This window comes from Exophiala viscosa (genome assembly GCF_022695815.1).
Source record: "Exophiala viscosa unplaced genomic scaffold EDD37scaffold_1, whole genome shotgun sequence".
Taxonomy (NCBI): domain Eukaryota; kingdom Fungi; phylum Ascomycota; class Eurotiomycetes; order Chaetothyriales; family Herpotrichiellaceae; genus Exophiala; species Exophiala viscosa.
In genome coordinates this window covers 2,529,347-2,548,042 of record NW_026944353.1, presented here as the reverse complement: position 1 = coordinate 2,548,042, position 18,696 = coordinate 2,529,347, and the positions used below count along the sequence as shown (strand labels likewise).

Below are 18,696 nucleotides of genomic sequence, written 5' to 3'. Positions count from 1 at the left end.
TACCTTTGGAAGTTGACACGGGCACAGTGTCATCTTTTCGAGAGAAGAACAGGTGAGGAGAATGTGTAGTATGTATGATAGACGACGGTTGTCATCGTCAGCCTGGTCTAATGTTGCGTGACCGTTGACGATGGGACGAAACCCATGACAATACGAAGGAATGAAGAAAAGATATTTCGGTCACCACATATAGCAGGTGCACTGGCTGTGCCAACTCTGCTGAACAGGGAACAGAAGCCTAGAATGATGCTCTCGACGGTCAACATACATCGAGCATGGTATCCCGTTTCGTCCCAGACAGACTACCTAACCTCCTGCCTTGAGGGGGTATCCAACACGATCATCCAACGCCCATACAGACCCAAAAGTAAAGTCATCACTCATCATATTAACACAATTATACCAATCGCCATCTCATTCCTCTCCCCTAACATCGCCATCACCATCGTCATCCAAACCCATATCGCCAAACTCATCCCCTAAAAGCTCCACCTCAACCTCCTCCGTGACCCAACCCTCAAACTCCTCAAGGCCCTTCTGAACATGCACCTTGAACCTAATAACATCCTCAAGACATTTCTCAATCCCGGAATGTAATTCCTCCCTCACACGACTCGCCTCCTCACGCATACTCTCCCACGCAACTTGACTCTCCATCTCCCGTTGCTCCAGCTCAACCACACCCCTTTCCAGACCCTCCCTCATCCTAGCCAGTTCCTTTTCAAGTTTCTCAATAGCACTAGTCTGCTGCGTGTGCGCGGTGTTATTACTTTCTTTCAGGCTGGCGTATAATCTACTGGCCTCATTGACGCGGTAATTCAAGTTATCGATCTCCGTGTTCTTCTCGTGCAGGGCCTCGGATATATTGTCCAGAAAATCGCGGGCGTTCAAGTCTGCGTCGGCTGCGGCTTTTCTGCGCTCGTTGATTTCTTTGCGGAGCGACATGAATGCGTTGCGTACGGCGCCTCGGAGATCCAGATTGAGAAGGTGGATTGGAGAGTAGCCGACGTTAGAATCAGCGAGAAGACGGTCGGATTCGGGAGAGCCCCGTCGTCGAGATATTGATGCTGAGAAGTTGTCGGAGGATGTGTTGAGGGATAATTCGTAATCCGCGCCCTTGGCGTTGACTGCTGTGCTGGGGATGAGTGACATTTGATAGCCCAGGGAGTTGTACCGTTTGACGATGACTTCAAGGTCTTCGAGTTTGCGCGCTGTCTCGGCTTCCTTCTCGAGAACTTTCTTGTTGACTTCGTCTAGCGCGACCAATGCATCTCCGTGGCTCTTGGTCAGTCGTTCGCGCTCGGTGTTCATGCGGTCTATGTCCTGGATGTTCAAGCCCTGTCGGTCGACGGATTGCTGGAGGCTCTGTCGTTCCTGCTCCACGACTTGCAGGTCTGCGTCTGTTCTTTGGATTTCCGCTTCCAGGATCTTGATTCTGGCGTCGTACTTTTCGATCTTGGCCTGCACGTTGGCATTGTACTCTTCAAACTTCTTCTTGTCGTCTCCCAGAATCTTGAAATGATTGTCCAGTTTGGCAATGTCTGGGGCATTGCGCTCCATTTCGTCTAGTTGTGTCTGGAGAGCTTCATGCTCGGCTTCGTAGATCTTCAATTCTTCTACGTGTCTTGCGTTGATTCTTTCGAATTCGTCTGTCATCGCCTGAATATGGGGCTGCAAGGCTGCCGCTTCGCTCTCTTCATCGTCCTCCGGGCCCATCTGCAGCCAGTCTTGGTATGCGCCGAAGAGAAATCGAGCCACGATCCGATCACTCGCAACATCAACCCCAGCTTCGGCACATGCATCGTCGTAGGCTCCTCGCGTGAAATTGTCCAACATCTGTGCAAGCTGCATCATCCAGTGCAGCAGTCCAAGAAATCGTGGCCAGTTTTGTCCTCCAACCGCAACCAGGTGTGATTTTGTGATATCTCTCTCATACGGGTATCTCAATTGCTTCATGATCGGTGGTACCTCGGTATCAATGCTCTTCTGGAACTTGTAGCCCGGATCAATGCGACGGTACAGCCATTGAAACATGAAGGTGAAATCCTTTTGTGTAGGTGACTTGACCGAGTTCTGGGTCAAGGAATGTTTCATTTCCATTTCGAAATTGTTTTGCGTCAAATAGTCTAGGATTTCCTGACTCAGTCGCGCTCTATACGACGAGTCTCTCAGCGGTCGAGGATCTTTGGGCGCGCCCGCAGGGGCGGGAGGTTGTGAGAAGAAGGACTGATGCGTGGTTGGACCTTGACCTGATGGCCGAGAGAATATACTGCTTCGTCGCTGTAGACTCTGAGTTCCCGGTGTTTGAGATCCGAATAATTGGTTTGGTGCGAGGCTTTGTCGGCCTGGATTTGCGCTTCCAAACATGTTACTTGAGGCTGATCGCCTGACCGTCGACATTCCTCCATCGGCCAAATTACCACCTGAAGAGGAACGGTGGAAGTTGGGTTGCGCCGGTCGCTGTACGCTCTGGTTTATTGACGTCGATCGGACATGCGAGGCAGTGTACGGTGCGGTTCGTAGTTCATGGCCGGACGATACGCGCTTGACCGCGGAAGCTGGTTGTGGTATTCCTGAGAAGTTCTGGATGTTGCCCAATGTTTCGCGCGGGCGGCGCACGCTGAACAAGCCAGCTGGCTGCGACATGTTGTCGGAAGAAAGAATGGGAGGTCTTGCGGTTGAGCCGTCTTGATCAACGCGTGTTGTCTTGAATGTATATCTGGGAGTCGTCGGATTTCAGTGGGCGCAGGTCATATGCGAGCGCAACTTTGGTGGAGCGCGACAGGGAATCGGGTGTGAGGCACAAAGTTCAATTGAGACCCCAAACATCATCACCACAGAAACGATCCAACCGGAGATTAGATTAGATGCAATCATATCAATCGAAATTTCCCCAGTCCTTGCTTGTTGCATTCCTCCACATGAGTGTGATTTACTACCACCAGTCACCCAGATAGATATTGTCGCTGGCGGCTTCAAGACTTCTATCGCTATCAATTGATCTCCTGTTCAGATCTTGATTAGAGTGCCCGACACGGCTAACGCGGTTTTGCTTTGAGGTGTCTGTGCTGCCTGGAGTCGTTGTGTATGGAGGTGATCTTCGCGCCTGGAACATTTATGCGTTGGGCGAGCGCCCGCCTAGAGTAGTTATGCATTTCGGTGCCCTTCAAGCCTGGAGTACTCGTGCCTGGTAGTTTAACATGAGGCGGCCGCCGCGCCTGTCGCACGTGATCCATGATCTTTCACCAGCCTCCCACCCAATGCACCAAAGCCTCGGCTCAGCGTACCCAGGCCGTTGAGGTCACTTACATTTGTCGTTTTCATCGGTCCATTCCTCTTTCCCGCCATCCTCAAATCTTAACCACCATCCACGTTGATACGGCAGAGCCTTACGTTACCAATACATCTCAGACAGGAGTCATTCCCATCGCATGAGATAAAGCACGTTGCCCACCATGGCGCCACGCGAGGATATCGTCTCCTCAGCAGTCAACTTCCTCCAGGATCCTTCCGTTGCGACTGCTTCTCTAGAGAAGAGACTCGAATTCCTTAGATCTAAGAATCTGACTCAAGAAGAGATTGATCTGTCGCTCGCTCGAGCTGCTGGCGACACTTCCACTCCTCCTGCGCCTTCCCAGAATTCACAATTCTATCCCCCTTCATCACAACAAGTCCGAGGTCCGCCTGGTCAATATCAGTTCAATCCATATGGCGCCTGGCAACAACCTCCTCCGCCAGAGCCCCCGAGAAGAGACTGGAGAGACTGGTTCATCATGGCCACCGTAGTAGGTGGCGCCAGCTACGGACTATATGTCCTCGCCGACCGATATATCAAACCACTCATCGCACCACCCACTCCACCACAATTGGAGCAAGACAAGGCCGCCATCGATGAGCAGTTCAACAAGGCTTTTGCACTTCTAGATACATTATCTTCCGATACGGCCGCTCTGAAAGAGGCAGAAGAAGCCCGCACACAAAAATTGGACACCGCGATCAACGACATCGAGTCAATTATCGCTGATTTGAAAGCTGCGAACACGAGGAGGGAAGATGACTCGCGACGGATGGAGGCAGACATCAAGACTATGAAAGAGAGTCTTCCCAAATCAATTGACAGTGTCAGAGATGCTAGCGAGAGGCAACTGAAAGAGCTGAGTAGTGAACTGGGCAGCCTCAAGTTACTCATGGGAAACCGGATGAGTGGTGGCAGTAGCTCCTTTGGAAGCAGCGGTCAAGGCATTCCACGCACACAGCCTGGTCAGCTTCCACCCAGCAGCAGTGCAGCAGCAACTCCTGCGACTGAGTCAGCGCCGAGCAGCAATCCTCCACGCTCTACACCTTCCTTCTCGAGCCCTGCATCACAATTCAGTTCATCTACCACAGTCCCTGCTGCCACAACACAATCCAGACCCGGTCCAGGTCCGTCGTACGGTAGTTCTTCCGGCAAGGCTGCCATTCCAGCATGGCAAATGGCCGCCTCGAACAAGTCGAAGGACACCCCACCAACCCCGAACGCCTTCGGCAATTCTACGGCGAACGGTACCCAGCAACAGGACGGCGCGGACGCTGTCGCTGCCCTTAATGCCAGTTAGTTTTAAACAATATCAAGAGATATGGTGCTGGTCATGATTCTCCTCCACCAAAGCGCTGCTTGGCGATTTCTTTGAGCATAGCCATTGTCCGATCCTCTTTTTCTTTCAGTCCTGCCAGACGAGTCTCCCGTTCGGCGGCTCTCGCACGCAAGATCTCTTCTTTTCGAATCTCTCGTTCATTCTTCTTTCGCTCGGTCTCTTTCTTGGCTCTCTTCAATTCGCGGATACTGTCTTCCTCACCCATGACGTCCGCATCGCGCAGATCGGTGTCTCCGGCGTCCTTGGATGCGGCAAAAGAGCGGTTGGAATCGGCCTTCTCTCTCTTCTTCTCGAGCTGTCGCTCACGTGTACCTGCCTCTGCCCGTGGTGCTATCTCCTCGAGCCTTTCTTTCTGTAACTTCCGGTCGATGGCTCGCTCGTGACGGATATCATCCCGGTATCTTTCCCGTGCTGATGCGGCGTCTTCGCCTGTTTGCTCATCTCGGGCACGGAGGTCCTGCACAGACGGTATGGACGCTCCATGTGCCTGGTTGTATCTAGAGCCTTCGTGCCCTTCGGCCAGACCAGTCCCAGGCAGCGCAGGCCCATATTCGTCCTCGTCCTCGTCCTTGGGACCCTGGTCGTTTGGATCACTCCTGGCTGCTGAAATTCTCGATTTCTCCAGGGTCTTCGGTTCATACCAGCCTTCTGCGAGTTCTCCACGATTCCTAGCATGTTAGCAACCACTTGTTATTTTCCGCTTCTGTGCGCCAGGGTCTGGTCCTACCATTTCCCAACGAAACTCTTCCATCTGCCTTTCACCTCCGTCTCAGTCAGGTCGTCGATATCCATCTGTTTTTGTATGTCAAGATAGAGCGCAAACATGTTTCGGTATGAGGGCAGGTCATGTTTTGAGATCTCTTGCGCATTCAAAGGAAGCGCTGTCGCAGGAACATGGTGTCGCTGTCTCGGTGAGCGGGACCGATGGCGCGAAGGTCTAGCCTCATGACGACGTGGGGATCGCGAGCGCTCTCTGGTCCTGGGTTCTGTCATTGTTGTAGTGTACGATATTGTGTATGCCGCCAATATGATCCAAATTCTAGGTAAGGAACGGCCTAAGTAACGGGGAGCAAAACAGACCTCGAAAACTCCCCGCATACGTAGTTACGGTAGGTACTGTACAGGGCATCCGCCCGCCAAGGCCTCTATCAAAATGATGACTTTTCGGTCCGAAGAGCTTTACAAGTCTCTCCTTCAAGACCTTTTTCTGCATTGCATTTTCGGCGTAGACGGGCTCTAGATTTCGTTTTCTTGTCTGTATTCAGTCATGCACATTCTTGTAAGCAGCATCGAAAGATCATTCTTCGCATCTGCTGACACTGAATCAGGTTGTGAACGATGATGGACCACCATCCAATGCTTCGTCGCCATATGTCCATTCTCTAGTTGACACGCTGAAGAAGGCTGGTCATACTGTTTCAGTCATTTTACCTCATGTGCAAAGATCATGGATCGGCAAAGCACATATGGTTGGTCAAACTTTGACGCCTACCTACTTTCGCCCCGGCACTCTTCATGAGGATGATGGAGTCACTTCAGAGCGCCCCTTCAAGGATGATGGGGAGCAATGGATCCTCATTGATGGAACTCCAGCAAGTTGCACCCAGATTGGTCTGCACCACTTCTTTCAAGACAAAGGGCCAATCGATTTAGTGCTCAGTGGTCCTAACTATGGCCGAAACACCACCGCAGTATTTGCTTTGTCCAGTGGAACCATTGGCGGTGCCATGGAAGGAGCCATGAACGGCAAGAAGAGTATTGCACTGTCATATGCATTCGACTCAAGAGAGCACGACCCCGAAATCATTGCTACAGCATCCAAATTGAGCACCAAACTAGTAGAGAAGCTGTTCAGTGAGTGGCCCAACGACGTACAGCTCTACAGCATAAATGTACCTTTGCGGAAAGATGTGGAGAACAAGAAGATCGTCTTTACAGAGATGTTGCAAAACCGCTGGGTGAGCGGCAGCTCATTCGAGGAATTACCTGCCGAAGCCGACGACCATGATCCCAACGTGGAAGAACAGAACATCCGTGAACGTGGAGAAGGGGATAGCGATGCAAAAGCGACAGTCACGAGGACGGTTCACCGCAGATTCAAGTGGTCTCCAAACTTTGCCGATGTTCGCAAATCTGTCTCGGACGCTGGGAGGGGCGATGGGTGGGAGGTGCTGCAGGGAAACATCACTGTAACACCTTTAGTGGCAAACTTCTGGCATCTACCTCATTATACTGGCGAGATCAAGCTGTGAGTAAGTTTTGCTTGGGTGGGCTGGTAGATGGAAGCGCATTTACTGAGACAGGCTTTGTAGGGAAGACAAAACTTTGAGCCTTGCAAATCCACAGCCTACGCAGGACTCATCCACATTGCATGCATTGATTGACTACCCGGATGCCTATGTGCAACCATTGATTTTGGATGCGCTCAGGTCTCTCAAGGGCATCCCAGTCAAATTCATTTCCTCAATGGGCGAATTACTGGATCCTGCGGACCACGTCGTTCAAATCACAGCTTACGAATCTTTGGACTTTGAGCACGCATTGCAATATCCAAAAACATCTCAAGTCGGTGCCTATGTTATACGGAAAGCCCTCATTCGCAAGCACTATCTGTCAAACACTGTGTCGACATGGCTAGTGAAACATCCAGACAGTATTCTAACCCAGCATTTCCGACCGTGTGTGCACTTTGAGCTTGACTATGCCGAATTCCTCGACGAATCACTGGTGGATGCGTGGGACTTGAACGAGAGTATGGCGGAAAACGAGCAAAAAGAATCCTCCGAGCAGAAACAATGGTGGATTCTCAAGCCCGGAATGAGCGACGGTGGCAACGGCATAAGATTGTTCTCCAGTCTAGAAGAACTTCAAGCCATATTCGAAGAGTGGGAAGGAGCCGAGTCTGACAATGATACTGAAGATGATCCTGAAAACCAGGTGCCTGGGCTTGCTGCACAAGACAAAGAGGACACCTCTGACGAGGTTAACGCAATGACTTCACAGCTCAGACATTTCATCGCCCAGCCTTACATCGATCCGCCCCTCTTGCTTGAAGCATACGGAAATCGGAAGTTCCATATCAGGGCATATGTACTGGCCGCCGGGGCATTGGAGGTCTACGTCTACAGGGAAATGCTTGCACTCTTTGCGGCAAAAACATATCAATCACCACGTCATAACGAGGAGTCGGGCGCGCTTGACCTGGCACAACACTTGACAAATACCTGCTTTCAAGATGAAGCAACCAAGGGCTCTTCCGTCTATCCCTTCTGGAGTCTTGAATCACCCGGCATTCGAGCCGACTGGAAAGACGATATATTCCAGCAAATTTGTGCTGTCACAGGCGAGGTGTTTGAGGCTGCCGCTCGCGAGCAAATGGTCCACTTCCAGGCAATCCCCAATGGATTTGAAATCTTCGGTGTCGACTTTTTGGTCGATGCAAACGCAAAGGTCTGGCTCCTGGAGCTGAATGCGTTCCCTGACTTCAAACAGACTGGACTGGAGCTGCAGGATGCTGTTGTGGGTGGATTGTTTCGCGAAGTCACCGCAGCGGCCGTTTCACCCTTCTTTGGCCATGCCGAGTCCCAAAGTACTCAAATGCCACTGGTCCGATCACTCAACTTGGGCCGTGGTTGAAGTTTTCAGCCTCTACGCCATCCTCCGAAGGCATCATGCTCATGATGTGTTTATATCTCGCTCTTGCAACTGAAAGGTTCTGACGTTACTGCCTGAGGCACTCTCCGATGGTATTGGTTCCTGCCTATTGTTGCAATCGTATAAGTCATTGATGGAAGGGGCGCACGACACGAATATTAACAGGCAACAGTCTCGCCACTTGTTCAGGGCATACCCTCGAAATAATCTTCTCAAACACGGTCACCGGTTACAAAATTCCACGAATACCACGGCGCTCTGAACAGTAAGGCCCCCTTCCGGGCGTTGGCTGTTTCAGGCAGCCGCATCATCAGTGATAGTCCTCAGCCTCAAAAGCCCATCCTCCCCTACGGTCAAACCCTCACGAACAACCTCTATACTCAATCACCCGACAACACATCATGCTCGATCGCTGTTTGCTGCTGAGGACTCTTCAGACGTTGAATGTCGTTCTGTCGCTTGCCTGGTATGCAATCGCAGCTGCTACGCCTCGTTTTCCGCCATTCGACCACGTCCGAGTCAAAGTCTGCGTAGATTTCAGCTCGGCGTCAGTTCTTTGGCATTCATCTCATCATGCGTTGAAGCCATAATTGCAGTCAAAATTTCTGATCCATGGTCTACTAGCGACCCCGACGTCGTCTACGCACTCTTTCTGGCTTTGGTCTGGAGCATTTTGCTGTTGGGCCTGACTGAGACAGGCGGCAGTATCTCAAATTCTCACAGCGGTGCCTGGATCACATTGCTCGTCTTCGGGAGTGTTGTTGCGGCTCTTCAAGCGGACCAAACATCATCATCGAACAGTTTATTCCTTGCGAGAAGCATTGTACAAGCGATTCAGCTTGGGTTGACAAGTGTTCTGTTAGGAGCGACCGTCCTTGTCAAGTGCGTGGGAGTCGGGAAGTCGACCGAGAAAGATGACGAACATCGGCCGTTGCTGGGTGGTGAGGATGGATCCCCCAAATCGGATGAGCAAACCCCCGCCAAAGAAGTCGACCAGGAGGAGATAGACCGACAGCAGATACGTGAACGGGCAGGCTGGCAGTATCTTGCCTCTTTCAAGGTGTTCTTGCCGTTCATGTTCCCAAGGTCACGGCAACAACGTGTTTTCTTCAGTGGCATGCTGGTAATCAGTGGACTGAAAAGAGTTGTGACGGTCGCCCTTCCGCTAAGTCTTGGTGCTGTTGTCGACGGCCTGGGAACACATATCCCCTGGGCAGCTATCGCATTATACGGGTTTCTTAGGTTCCTTGTCTCACCAGCAGGGCTCTCTCTAATCGATTCGTGGCTATCATATCAACTCAATACCGATATGACCATGGCACTGAATCGCCATTGCTATGACCACCTCATGAATCTATCAGCCGACTTTCATGATTCTAAAAAGTCGTCACTTATCTGGCAGACGATGAGTCAAGGCTCGGATGTGGTCGACCTGTTCCACGATTGCTTATTCGATTTCGTCCCGACACTCATCGACTTTGCCGCGGCGGCCGTGGTTCTCACATATTTGTTCGGAGCTTATATGCTTTTTATCGTTACAGTGACATCCATCTTCTTCTATTGGCTGACGTTGAAAGCTTTGCATAAGAAGCGAGCTCTGAACCGGTCGATCAGAGATACATGGATGGACCAGTGGCACCACTTGACCGAAACCACCATGAATTGGTCGACAGTCACCCAATTTGGTCGCATTTCTCATGAAATGCAACATTATCGGGAGAAAGGCGATATTTACCGGTCCACTACAATGACCTTCTGGTTGTACGAGTGCTGGACCAGATGGGTTCGCTATACGATACCATCGATAAGCTTCCTGGCAGCATGTGGTGTGGCAGCGTTGCAAATTGGTCATGGACAGCACAAGATCGGTGATTTCGTTGTCTTGGTCACCTATTGGGCTCAGGTCACTTCTCCGCTCGATGTTTTGGCCAACAATCTGTGGAAAGTCGCTCGGAACCTGGTCAATGCTGAGAGATTGCTGGTTCTTTTGGAGAAAACACCAGCCATCTCCGATCCGCCCGTCCCCAAAACATTCACATTCCTTGGTGGAGCAATCGAGTTTGAGAACGTCTCTTTCTCGTACGACGGCAAGCGAAAAGTAGCAGACAATCTATCGTTCCGCGGCACCCCAGGCCAGACTATTGCACTGGTGGGACAAACTGGAAGCGGCAAAAGCACGATACTCAAATTACTCTTCCGCTTTTATGATCCGGAACAAGGTCGAATCCTGATTGACGGCCAGGACGTTCGGCAAATGGCAATGGAAGGGTTCCGAAAGCACATTGCCATCATCCCACAGACACCAGTGGTGGTCAATGCGTCGATTCTGGAAAACGTGAAGTATCCCGATGTCGACTGTACCGACGAAGAGGTTACTGAAGCATGCAAAGCAGCTGCACTTCATGACAAAATTATGACTTTCACCTTTGGCTACCAAGAACAAATTGGCGAGCGCGGAACCAAGTTGTCCGGTGGAGAGCTTCAACGGTTGGCAATTGCTAGAGCAATGTTGAAGAGAGCTGATATCCTTCTCCTGGACGAGGCTACGAGCAGTGTCGACAGCATCACAGAGAAGCATATTCAGACGAGTTTGCGGAAGCTCTGCGCTGGCAAGACCACTCTCGTGATTGCGCATAGGTTGTCGACCATTCTACACGCTGATCAGATTCTGGTTATCCGAGATGGCCAGGTCGTCGAATCTGGAACGCACAAAGTCCTGATAGGACAGAAAGGCGCTTACAATGAACTCTGGAGCAGCCAAGTACAGACACAGCCAAAGGAGGTCACCAAGGAATTGGACGGTGATTGTCTCATCAACGACGTGAGCAGCAATAAAGCAGACACTGGAAAATTTGGCTGCCAGCACAACCGAGGATCCTGATGCTGGAGAATATGTTGCAACAAGGCGTGCAAGCGGGCGCGGACTATCCAGCATTCTTGCTCGCATTCCCTCTGATTCTCAAGCCTCACGTACTTCCAGCAAGGAGCGAGCGAAAGCCAATGGGCAGCGTATCACCCTTGCTCCCGGTAGGAGACTGTCTCGATCGAAATCGCCGACTCGACCTGTATCGGATGATCCAGAAGTCAGACCGAAGAGCCCCTTGAAGCCGACTGCACCAGAATTTGTGCCCCGGAGTCTTCAAAATAGCCTTGATATAAAAACACAACCGGCTGACACTGGTGTTGAGAAGTCAACTCAGGCACACCAGTCAGAAGACGTACAGCGGCCCGCAGGTCGTACTTTTGATGGGGTGTATGAAGAGCAGGATACAAAAGAGCGAGGGTACAACCTAGAAGATCCACATCGTCGGACCGCTAGTGAACCATTCCTGCCGAATGATGGCAGAGAAGATTCTGACGAAACATCCGAAAGAGACGACGATCCACCGCTGGCTCGAACCTCAAGGCTGCCTGAAATGTCAACGAGAAGAACAGTATCGGCTTCGGAAAGACGGGCGAACGAATCCTTCGAGGAAGATCTGCCTAAAGATGGACCTCAGCCGCCACCCAACACAGGAGCGGCGAGTCCAAATGTCTTCGTGTTGAGGGGCAAGGAGACGAATACCAAGTGATCACTCTGGACGTCGAGCAGATGGAGCAGGCCTAGGACGCACATCGATAAGAAAGGTCTATCACTCAACTCAGTATACGTTGGCGTATTTGAACGCAGGCCATGGCACTGATGCAGTGAAGGTTTTCTATCATGTATCAAGTTACAGTACTGCCAGATTGCAGATCGGTAGAGTGCGCAGAGCTAGCAAGCTTCAATACCAATGTATGAGATTCACGCACGCCCTTGTGCAAGTTCCACACTTGCAGTAAGTAAAGATAGTTGACAATAGTCCTGACGTAGAGGCTCGGATATGAGCGACTTCTCTCTCCACAACTCTTCCTTGTTCCCTCCACATTCTCCACGACCATAAGATGTATGATCCTCATATGCTTTATAGTGTCAACCTTGGTCTCACATAGGACATGGAGCTCTTCTCACAACGTGAATGAGTCCTCCAGATGAGGTTGAGCTCGACGAGCCCGTTAATGGCCGAACCCCTGGCGGTCGAGAGCTCACAGGCGGTGAAGCAAACGACAACCCACCGCCTGATGCCGTGGCCGCTGAGGACGTACCTCCCAATGGCGGGTATGGATGGGTATGCACTGCATGTGTGTTTCTGATAAACGCTCATTCTTGGGGTCTCAATAGTGTCAGTGCTGCCAGATCGAGAACATCGAGGCGTTTTGGAGCTGACTTCTCTACAGGCTTGGGGCATCTTTCTTGCACACTATCTATCGGACTCCACGTTTGCCAATGCATCGAATCTGGAATATGCCTTGATAGGCGGCCTTTCAATCTCATCGTCAGGCCTCAGTGCACCTATGGTGTCCGTCTCACAAAGATACTTTGGCACTCAAATCACACTTTTGATTGGTACAGGTCTGCTATTCGCCGCGTTGTTTGGAGCTTCGTATGCCACTGAGATATGGCATCTGTTCTTGACTCAAGGGGTGTGCTTCGGCTTTGCACTGGGCTTCCTGTACATTCCCGCCACTGCAGTCCTACCTCAATGGTTCTCAACTCGACGGAGTTTGGCCATGGGCATCGCATCTGCTGGTTCTGGACTGGGAGGCCTAGCATACAACCTCGTTGCAGGCCGTATTGTGCAAGAACTAGGCGTTGATTGGGCTTACAGAATCCTTGCGTTTTGTGGACTGGCGGTGAACGTCGTCTGTTCGTTCCTGCTCAAAGATCGAAACAAGGCTGTACAGCCAATTCAAAACGCCTTCAGTTACCGCGAGCTCGCGAACGTTGAGGTCGTACTGCTCATTGCTTGGGGATTCTTCACCGAGTTGGGTTATATCGTCTTGCTGTACTCGCTGCCCAATTATGCGACTTCGATCGGTCTGACCGCGGGACAGGGCTCAATTGTCGGAGCTGTCCTCAATCTCGGTCTCGGCTTGGGACGCCCTGTCGTCGGATACTACAGCGACGTCTTTGGACGTATCAATATGGCTGCTTTGATGACGGCGTTGTCCGGAGTCGTCTGTCTTGCAATATGGGTGCCGGCTAAGAACTATGGAGTTCTCCTGCTTTTCGCCCTCACTGCAGGCTGCTTCTCTGGGATATTCTGGATGACGATCACGCCAGTAACGGCTGAAGTGGTTGGCTTGAAAAGGTTGCCTTCTTCCTTCACGGTGATCTGTCTTGTTTTGACATTGCCGTCGACTTTTGCGGAACCGATCGCTTTGGAGATGGTTGCGGCTTCTGGTTATCTTAGCTCGCAGATCTTTGTGGGTGTCATGTTCTTGCTCGCTGCGGCGAGTACTTGGATTCTGAGGTCATGGAAGATCAATCAGATTGACATCAAAGCTGCGAGGGAGCGAGAGGTCGACAGCCCCGACTCTGGTCAGATTGCGGCTGAGCACGCTTTCTGGTTGACACCACGAAGCCTCCTGTGGTTAGGGAGAGTGTGATGCCTGACTGGGTACGTGGGTGACCTACGAAGTCGGTCCGAACACAGAAACATCCTTATGCATCTTCTGGATCATCTACACGGTGTCTGGAAACACAAAGCCGCATTGTCTCAACTCACCTATATTCTTGGCACTTCCCCGGTCTGCAAGGCTGCGCTCAACCTCCTCACGACCATCACACTTGGGACAGCGCGCAGGTAACAATGGTACCATGAGACATGTCGATGTATATGGATGGAACTACCGCACGAATACGGATCATGAGCGTTCGCGACAAACGTTCAGCAACAGCCCAACGCTCCGCCTCGGCTTCGCCGAGACTGCCGACAAAACATAACGATCCACAGCGCCGGTGATTCTGCCATACCTGGTTTTAGACATGATGTTGTTGATGAACAATACCATTGTCTACAACGACGACATTGGTGTCGAGCCTGAACAACTGCTCTCACAGGCTTAAAAGAAGGTTCTTCCCTCCAGCCAGCGTCTCCTCACCATGAAATCCATCAGCTTCGTCAAGTATCCAGCGCAAAATACTCACTCGATCCAAATGCCTTATCTAAGCCTCTGCCGGCGGCAACAGCCTCTGTGGGAAATCATCAATCTCTGCCTCTTTGCCTGCTCCCGCCTCACACGGCTGCTGACCTCTCAAAATTCCTACTTACCATACAACTACATCACAAACGCTGCTCTCTGGGGCCTCGTTTGCTACCTCGATTTACCATATCTGCTAACAACCGCTCTGAGCATTACCCTCCAACGGTTGGAATCCCTCAGCCAGAACACAATCTTGCACGCATTCGCTCGCTGCGTACTTACCGAGTCGAACTTCAACAACCTCGGCAGCGCAATCTTCGACTACTACGTCTCGCCTCCTGTCCTGGACATCATCGACGCTCTGATCAACCCAAACCGGACTCCTACTCGCACCGTGAAAGCAGCATCAGCTGGGGGAATGGTACTGGACATTTTTCCAACATCAAAACCACAAAATGCAGTGGGAAACATGGTGGCATGCGTGGCCCGTGAAATGTTCATGCTGATGCTTCGCTGGCTGTTTAAGGGGCTTGTATGCTGCAGCTCGCAGGAGCAGGAACATCCCTCGGATACACAGCAGCAATCCACACCAATAAATGAAGGAGGAAATGGAGACGATCAAACGTCTGAGCAGCGAGAATCCGACGACAAGGGCCGACAAGACAGCTGGGATAGTGGCTATGGAGGAAGTGAGCAAAGCGCCAACGATGCCGGTAATGGGAACGGAGGGGAAGAGGATGGTAATGGCGAGTCCGGCTCTCAGGAAGAAGAGGATGAGGAGAAGGAGAAGGATGGAGACGAGGATGAGCACAGTGACCAGGATGAAGAAAGCGACGAGGAAAAGGAGGAGGGGAGCAGAGACGACAAGAGTGAAGACCGGGAGGAGGAAGAAGAAGAAGAAGAAGAAGAAGAAGAAGAGAACAAGACTGAAGACGATGCTGCTGATGTCAATGCTGCTGTCGCTGCTATGCCAGGAGACGAAGTCGAAGAAGGAAATATTACACTAACGACCGTCGACGATCATGACCACGACATCGACGGCGGCGAAGAGGAGGAGGAAGAAGACCCAGAGCAGCCCGAGCAGTTCAGATTCGTTCGATACGATGCTCTGGGCCGAAGAAATGCATGGGACTTCTCGAATATACCAACCATCCGGGACAGGAACACCGCTTTCTTGTTGCGACGAGCTCAACGAGCTTGTCGCCGTGGTCGGGAGTAGAATGCTGAAAATGGAATATGAAAATGTGCATTCTGCTAGACTATTTGCTGCCATAATTCATCTGTGAGGATGTACCTGGTTTCGTGTAGCCAGCGCAAGCCTCTTCAATCATACTGGCTATACCATGGTGACAGCACAGTGATGGGTAAGCAATTTTCTGTTAGATGCGGTCCGTCGTCCACGGACAGAAGCTTCTGGTGACACTGCTGCGTATGTGCCGTATAAGTAGTGGCAGCAGGCAGCGTTCTGGGCATACTTCTACAGACTCCCTACCAGGAGCAGGTCAAACTGATCAGACACCATTTCCGCAAAGCCATCCGTCAGAGGATGGCTGGACGTTGACTTGAAGGGAACCTGTCATTACCAACTCGACGTCTGTTCTTGCGGATGTGGAAAACTTCGTTGACGTGTACTCGCAGCATATCGAGTATATCACTGATCAAAAGGGAGGCCGTCTTAGGGACATCAAAGCCCAATGCAATACCCAAGGCTAAGGCCAGGATCAGCAACAAGATCGTGTTGGAAGCCAATGAACTGGGTCCGGTCCGCTCCTAGATACTATCAGTAGCGCTTATCCCTGTCAGCAAGTCTGACCTGAAGCGATCCCAATGAAGGCCGTTGAAGTTCGTACCAAATGTCCGATTCAGACTGTAAGTATTTGCTATTTGCTAAACGCTCATTCAACTCCGTAAAAAACCCCAAGAGCCGATCTGTTGGCTTGAACATTAAACATCATGATAACATGATATGAAACAAACCGCTGACATTGACATTGATATTTGCCTGAACGGAAAAGTGGACAGGGTATTCGATGGAAGTTGATCATGCATAAGTGTCGTGAAGAACAGAAAATTTCGTGGTAGAGGAGTATGTTCTGTGGTCATTCAGATATGAGATCGGATCTTGTTGTCGCTTGATCTCAATCATGGTCTTGGTGGTCGGATGAAGGGAGAGCGGACTATCAGAAGGCCGCATCAATGTTCCCGACAGACCAGTCATGTCTGGAAGCATAATATGTCGTCCATCTCTTCGAGTAATAATGTCAAAGCTCCCATGGTATATCCCCCTCCTCACACCTCACGCAGGTCAAATATCCCAACCCGCCGCCCAGACCGTCACTCAGACTGCGAAGGTCCAACTCGAGACAATTCCTCGTCAGCGGCTTGACGATGTCCCTAGCCACATTCTTGATCTCGTCGATCTTCCGTTCGAACCTGCGCAGATTCTCCCTCGTATACACCGCCGACGAAGACGGATGGCCTGGAGGCTGTATCTTGAGGAACCTCTTGATTTCGTCACGAGGCAGGAAAGACTCCGCATTCGACGACCCGATCATCCTGAATATCCGGCCTGTATTCACTGGCGGTGGCGGTGGAGGTAGGTGCGTCTGTGTACCACTTTGAGTTACAACCACTGGCATCCTGGAATTTGCGCTTCCGGGACTCGAGCCACCAGTCCCGGGATTGTTCTTCAATATCCCGCGGACTTCGGGCGTCGTGTTTTCCGCGAGCCATTGTCGCCAGAGACTCATGGCGAGCCAACCTAGGTAGTCATTGACAGGATTGACGCGCTCGCCTCTAGTGGTGGTAAGTGTTAATCTGAACAATTTCATTTCGATTCTGAGTTTCAGTCCTTCCAGCTCGTCGACCTTGTCCTCGATTAGGTCGATGACGGATTGTGGGACTTCGTAGCCGGCGCCTGTGTGGTCGGGATTCTTGATGTAGGGCAGTGCCGTGGGCCATTGTCCGACGACATGTGTCATGGCTTCGGAGAATATGATCCGACTGCGGGCGAGGTACCCGAGTTTGAGGTATGAAGGTGGGTATTTTGCGATTTGTTTGAAAAGGCGAGACGAGAAGCGGAGGAGGTGATGGTCGATTCGGGGTCCAACTACGGGGAGGGCGTCGTACATGTCTGCCAGGGCGAGGAGGGCTTTGCACTCTGAATAGGCGGAGGCAATGTTCGTCGAGTTCAGCACTGGCGAGTAATTGTAGAAGATCCGGAAGAGGTTGTCATAATCGCGCAGAAGCGGGTTCGTAAGAGCAGGGTCTTGGACGAGCGGTAATTGAGCGGCTGACTGTGAGGCTGCGCCGTGGTGAGAGGTTGCTAGATTGGCCATAGAGCGGAAGAAGGATGACCGTTGTGTAGGCTGCGGCCTCGGATATGACTCTGGCGGCGAAGGTGGTTGTGAAGGCGAATACCTCGCGCCTTCTGGCGTTTTCTGCACCAATATGGGCTCGTCTCCATCTTCGATATTCTCCCAGTCCAGTTCATACCTCCACCTCCGCCGTGGAGGTGACGCTGGTGCGGCTTGTAGTCCATGTTGCCTTGTTGCATGACCAGCTGCCGTGTTGACTTCTGATGCTTCTTCACCGATCGCACTCAATGCCTGCGTGGATTGCGCGGGTCGATGGCTGACGCCCTGGCCGCGCGACCATTCTTCACTTGTGCTCGCATCGAAGAATCCAGAGAACTGTGCCAATGTGAACCTGTGTAAGAGATATTTCTTTTCTTGTCCGTCGCATGCCACCACTAGTTCAACATCGCCGGACTGAGAGAAGAAGGGAAATTCGTTTAGTGGAGCATGTGTTGAGCCTCCGTTATGCGAACGCCCTCGGTGGTGGTGATGTCTCGGTCGGGACGTGCGCGAAGCCACAGAGGCCGGGCCTCGAGAGTGGTCTGCGACTTCGGCGCGTGAAACCATTGGGATTGTCGAGCTCCGTAGGCTTGTTTGCTGCAGACTTTGTGATTCAGGTCATCGTTCTCTTCATACCCAGTATGTGCAAGCAGTCTCGCGCCGACTGCCTGGGACAAATGTGACCATATAAATCGAGTCCACGGGTGTTCTCGAGCTTTGTCGCGTGGAATGAGTCGTCTCTTTGTCGCACGGGGCTCATGTCCTGCAGAAAGTTGCCCTTCTTTGCTGGTCCACGGCGGCGGGGCGCAGTTCGCGAAGTCGCAGAGGATGTTCCGCGATAGGCAGTTGTACTAGTGGGAGTTTTTGCCTTGGGCTTCGGCAATCAAAGAGTGAGGTGTTGCTTGACTTTGGTACGCGGCCATCACGACATTTCGTGCGACCATTTGCGGTCTTTCTTCTCACGTCCCATGATTTTCAAGGCACGGAAAAAGAGAATGGGCGTGTACGGCTGGGACGAGTACCGTGGGACGAGTGTGGCAATGAGA

At 51.6% G+C, this 18,696-nt stretch overlaps 8 protein-coding genes across 8 annotated transcripts; 5 read left to right on the top strand and 3 right to left on the bottom strand.

Moving 5' to 3' along the window:
• Positions 1-161: 161 nt before the first annotated feature.
• EDD37DRAFT_48623 (HEC/Ndc80p family-domain-containing protein) lies at positions 162-2,842 on the bottom strand. The gene has a single exon (XM_062813293.1). It carries the CDS (start codon positions 2,644-2,646, stop codon positions 415-417), a length of 2,232 nt encoding a protein of 743 aa, XP_062675248.1. The 5' UTR covers positions 2,647-2,842; the 3' UTR covers positions 162-414.
• Positions 2,843-3,211: 369 nt separating this feature from the next.
• EDD37DRAFT_48547 (peroxisomal membrane anchor protein conserved region-domain-containing protein) lies at positions 3,212-4,780 on the top strand. Its single transcript, XM_062813288.1, has one exon. It carries the CDS (start codon positions 3,456-3,458, stop codon positions 4,593-4,595), a length of 1,140 nt encoding a protein of 379 aa, XP_062675247.1. The 5' UTR covers positions 3,212-3,455; the 3' UTR covers positions 4,596-4,780.
• EDD37DRAFT_48553 (uncharacterized protein) lies at positions 4,611-5,714 on the bottom strand. Its single transcript, XM_062813289.1, has 2 exons — positions 5,362-5,714; positions 4,611-5,302 (listed from the first exon to the last, which is right to left on the bottom strand). The coding sequence occupies exons 1-2, from the start codon at positions 5,625-5,627 to the stop codon at positions 4,627-4,629; spliced, it is 942 nt and encodes a 313-aa protein (XP_062675246.1). The 5' UTR covers positions 5,628-5,714; the 3' UTR covers positions 4,611-4,626.
• Positions 5,715-5,825: 111 nt separating this feature from the next.
• Positions 5,826-8,480, top strand: EDD37DRAFT_48527 (acid phosphatase). Its single transcript, XM_062813282.1, has 3 exons — positions 5,826-5,913; positions 5,963-6,882; positions 6,947-8,480. The coding sequence occupies exons 1-3, from the start codon at positions 5,902-5,904 to the stop codon at positions 8,268-8,270; spliced, it is 2,256 nt and encodes a 751-aa protein (XP_062675245.1). The 5' UTR covers positions 5,826-5,901; the 3' UTR covers positions 8,271-8,480.
• A 209-nt stretch (positions 8,481-8,689) lies between these two features.
• Positions 8,690-11,915, top strand: EDD37DRAFT_671169 (uncharacterized protein; the record flags this gene model as incomplete). The annotated part of the gene is given in 3 exon segments (XM_062819396.1): positions 8,690-8,806; positions 8,830-11,109; positions 11,129-11,915. The coding sequence occupies 3 exon segments, from the start codon at positions 8,690-8,692 to the stop codon at positions 11,858-11,860; spliced, it is 3,129 nt and encodes a 1,042-aa protein (XP_062675244.1). The 3' UTR covers positions 11,861-11,915.
• A 371-nt stretch (positions 11,916-12,286) lies between these two features.
• Positions 12,287-13,757, top strand: EDD37DRAFT_557468 (MFS transporter, MCP family, solute carrier family 16, member 10; the record flags this gene model as incomplete). The annotated part of the gene is made up of 2 exons (XM_062813705.1): positions 12,287-12,490; positions 12,546-13,757. The coding sequence occupies 2 exons, from the start codon at positions 12,287-12,289 to the stop codon at positions 13,755-13,757; spliced, it is 1,416 nt and encodes a 471-aa protein (XP_062675243.1).
• A 496-nt stretch (positions 13,758-14,253) lies between these two features.
• On the top strand, positions 14,254-15,513 carry EDD37DRAFT_645112 (uncharacterized protein; the record flags this gene model as incomplete). Its single annotated transcript, XM_062817601.1, has 1 exon — positions 14,254-15,513. The coding sequence occupies one exon, from the start codon at positions 14,254-14,256 to the stop codon at positions 15,511-15,513; it is 1,260 nt and encodes a 419-aa protein (XP_062675242.1).
• A 694-nt stretch (positions 15,514-16,207) lies between these two features.
• On the bottom strand, positions 16,208-18,662 carry EDD37DRAFT_48507 (uncharacterized protein). The gene has a single exon (XM_062813279.1). It carries the CDS (start codon positions 18,215-18,217, stop codon positions 16,556-16,558), a length of 1,662 nt encoding a protein of 553 aa, XP_062675241.1. The 5' UTR covers positions 18,218-18,662; the 3' UTR covers positions 16,208-16,555.
• Between the last annotated feature and the right edge of the window lie 34 nt (positions 18,663-18,696).

What these genes read in the sequence shown, in the direction of transcription:
- EDD37DRAFT_48623 (XM_062813293.1), bottom strand. Translation starts at nt 2,646, where the DNA reads ATGTCGCAGCCAGCTGGCTTGTTCAGCGTGCGCCGCCCGCGCGAAACA.
- EDD37DRAFT_48547 (XM_062813288.1), top strand. Translation starts at nt 3,456, where the DNA reads ATGGCGCCACGCGAGGATATCGTCTCCTCAGCAGTCAACTTCCTCCAG.
- EDD37DRAFT_48553 (XM_062813289.1), bottom strand. Translation starts at nt 5,627, where the DNA reads ATGACAGAACCCAGGACCAGAGAGCGCTCGCGATCCCCACGTCGTCAT. An exon ending in AAGAGTTTCGTTGGGAAATG is followed by an intron (nt 5,303 to 5,361) that starts GTAGGACCAGAC and finishes CTAACATGCTAG; the next exon opens with GAATCGTGGAGAACTCGCAG.
- EDD37DRAFT_48527 (XM_062813282.1), top strand. An exon ending in TATACTGGCGAGATCAAGCT is followed by an intron (nt 6,883 to 6,946) that starts GTGAGTAAGTTT and finishes CAGGCTTTGTAG; the next exon opens with GGAAGACAAAACTTTGAGCC.
- EDD37DRAFT_48507 (XM_062813279.1), bottom strand. Translation starts at nt 18,217, where the DNA reads ATGGTTTCACGCGCCGAAGTCGCAGACCACTCTCGAGGCCCGGCCTCT.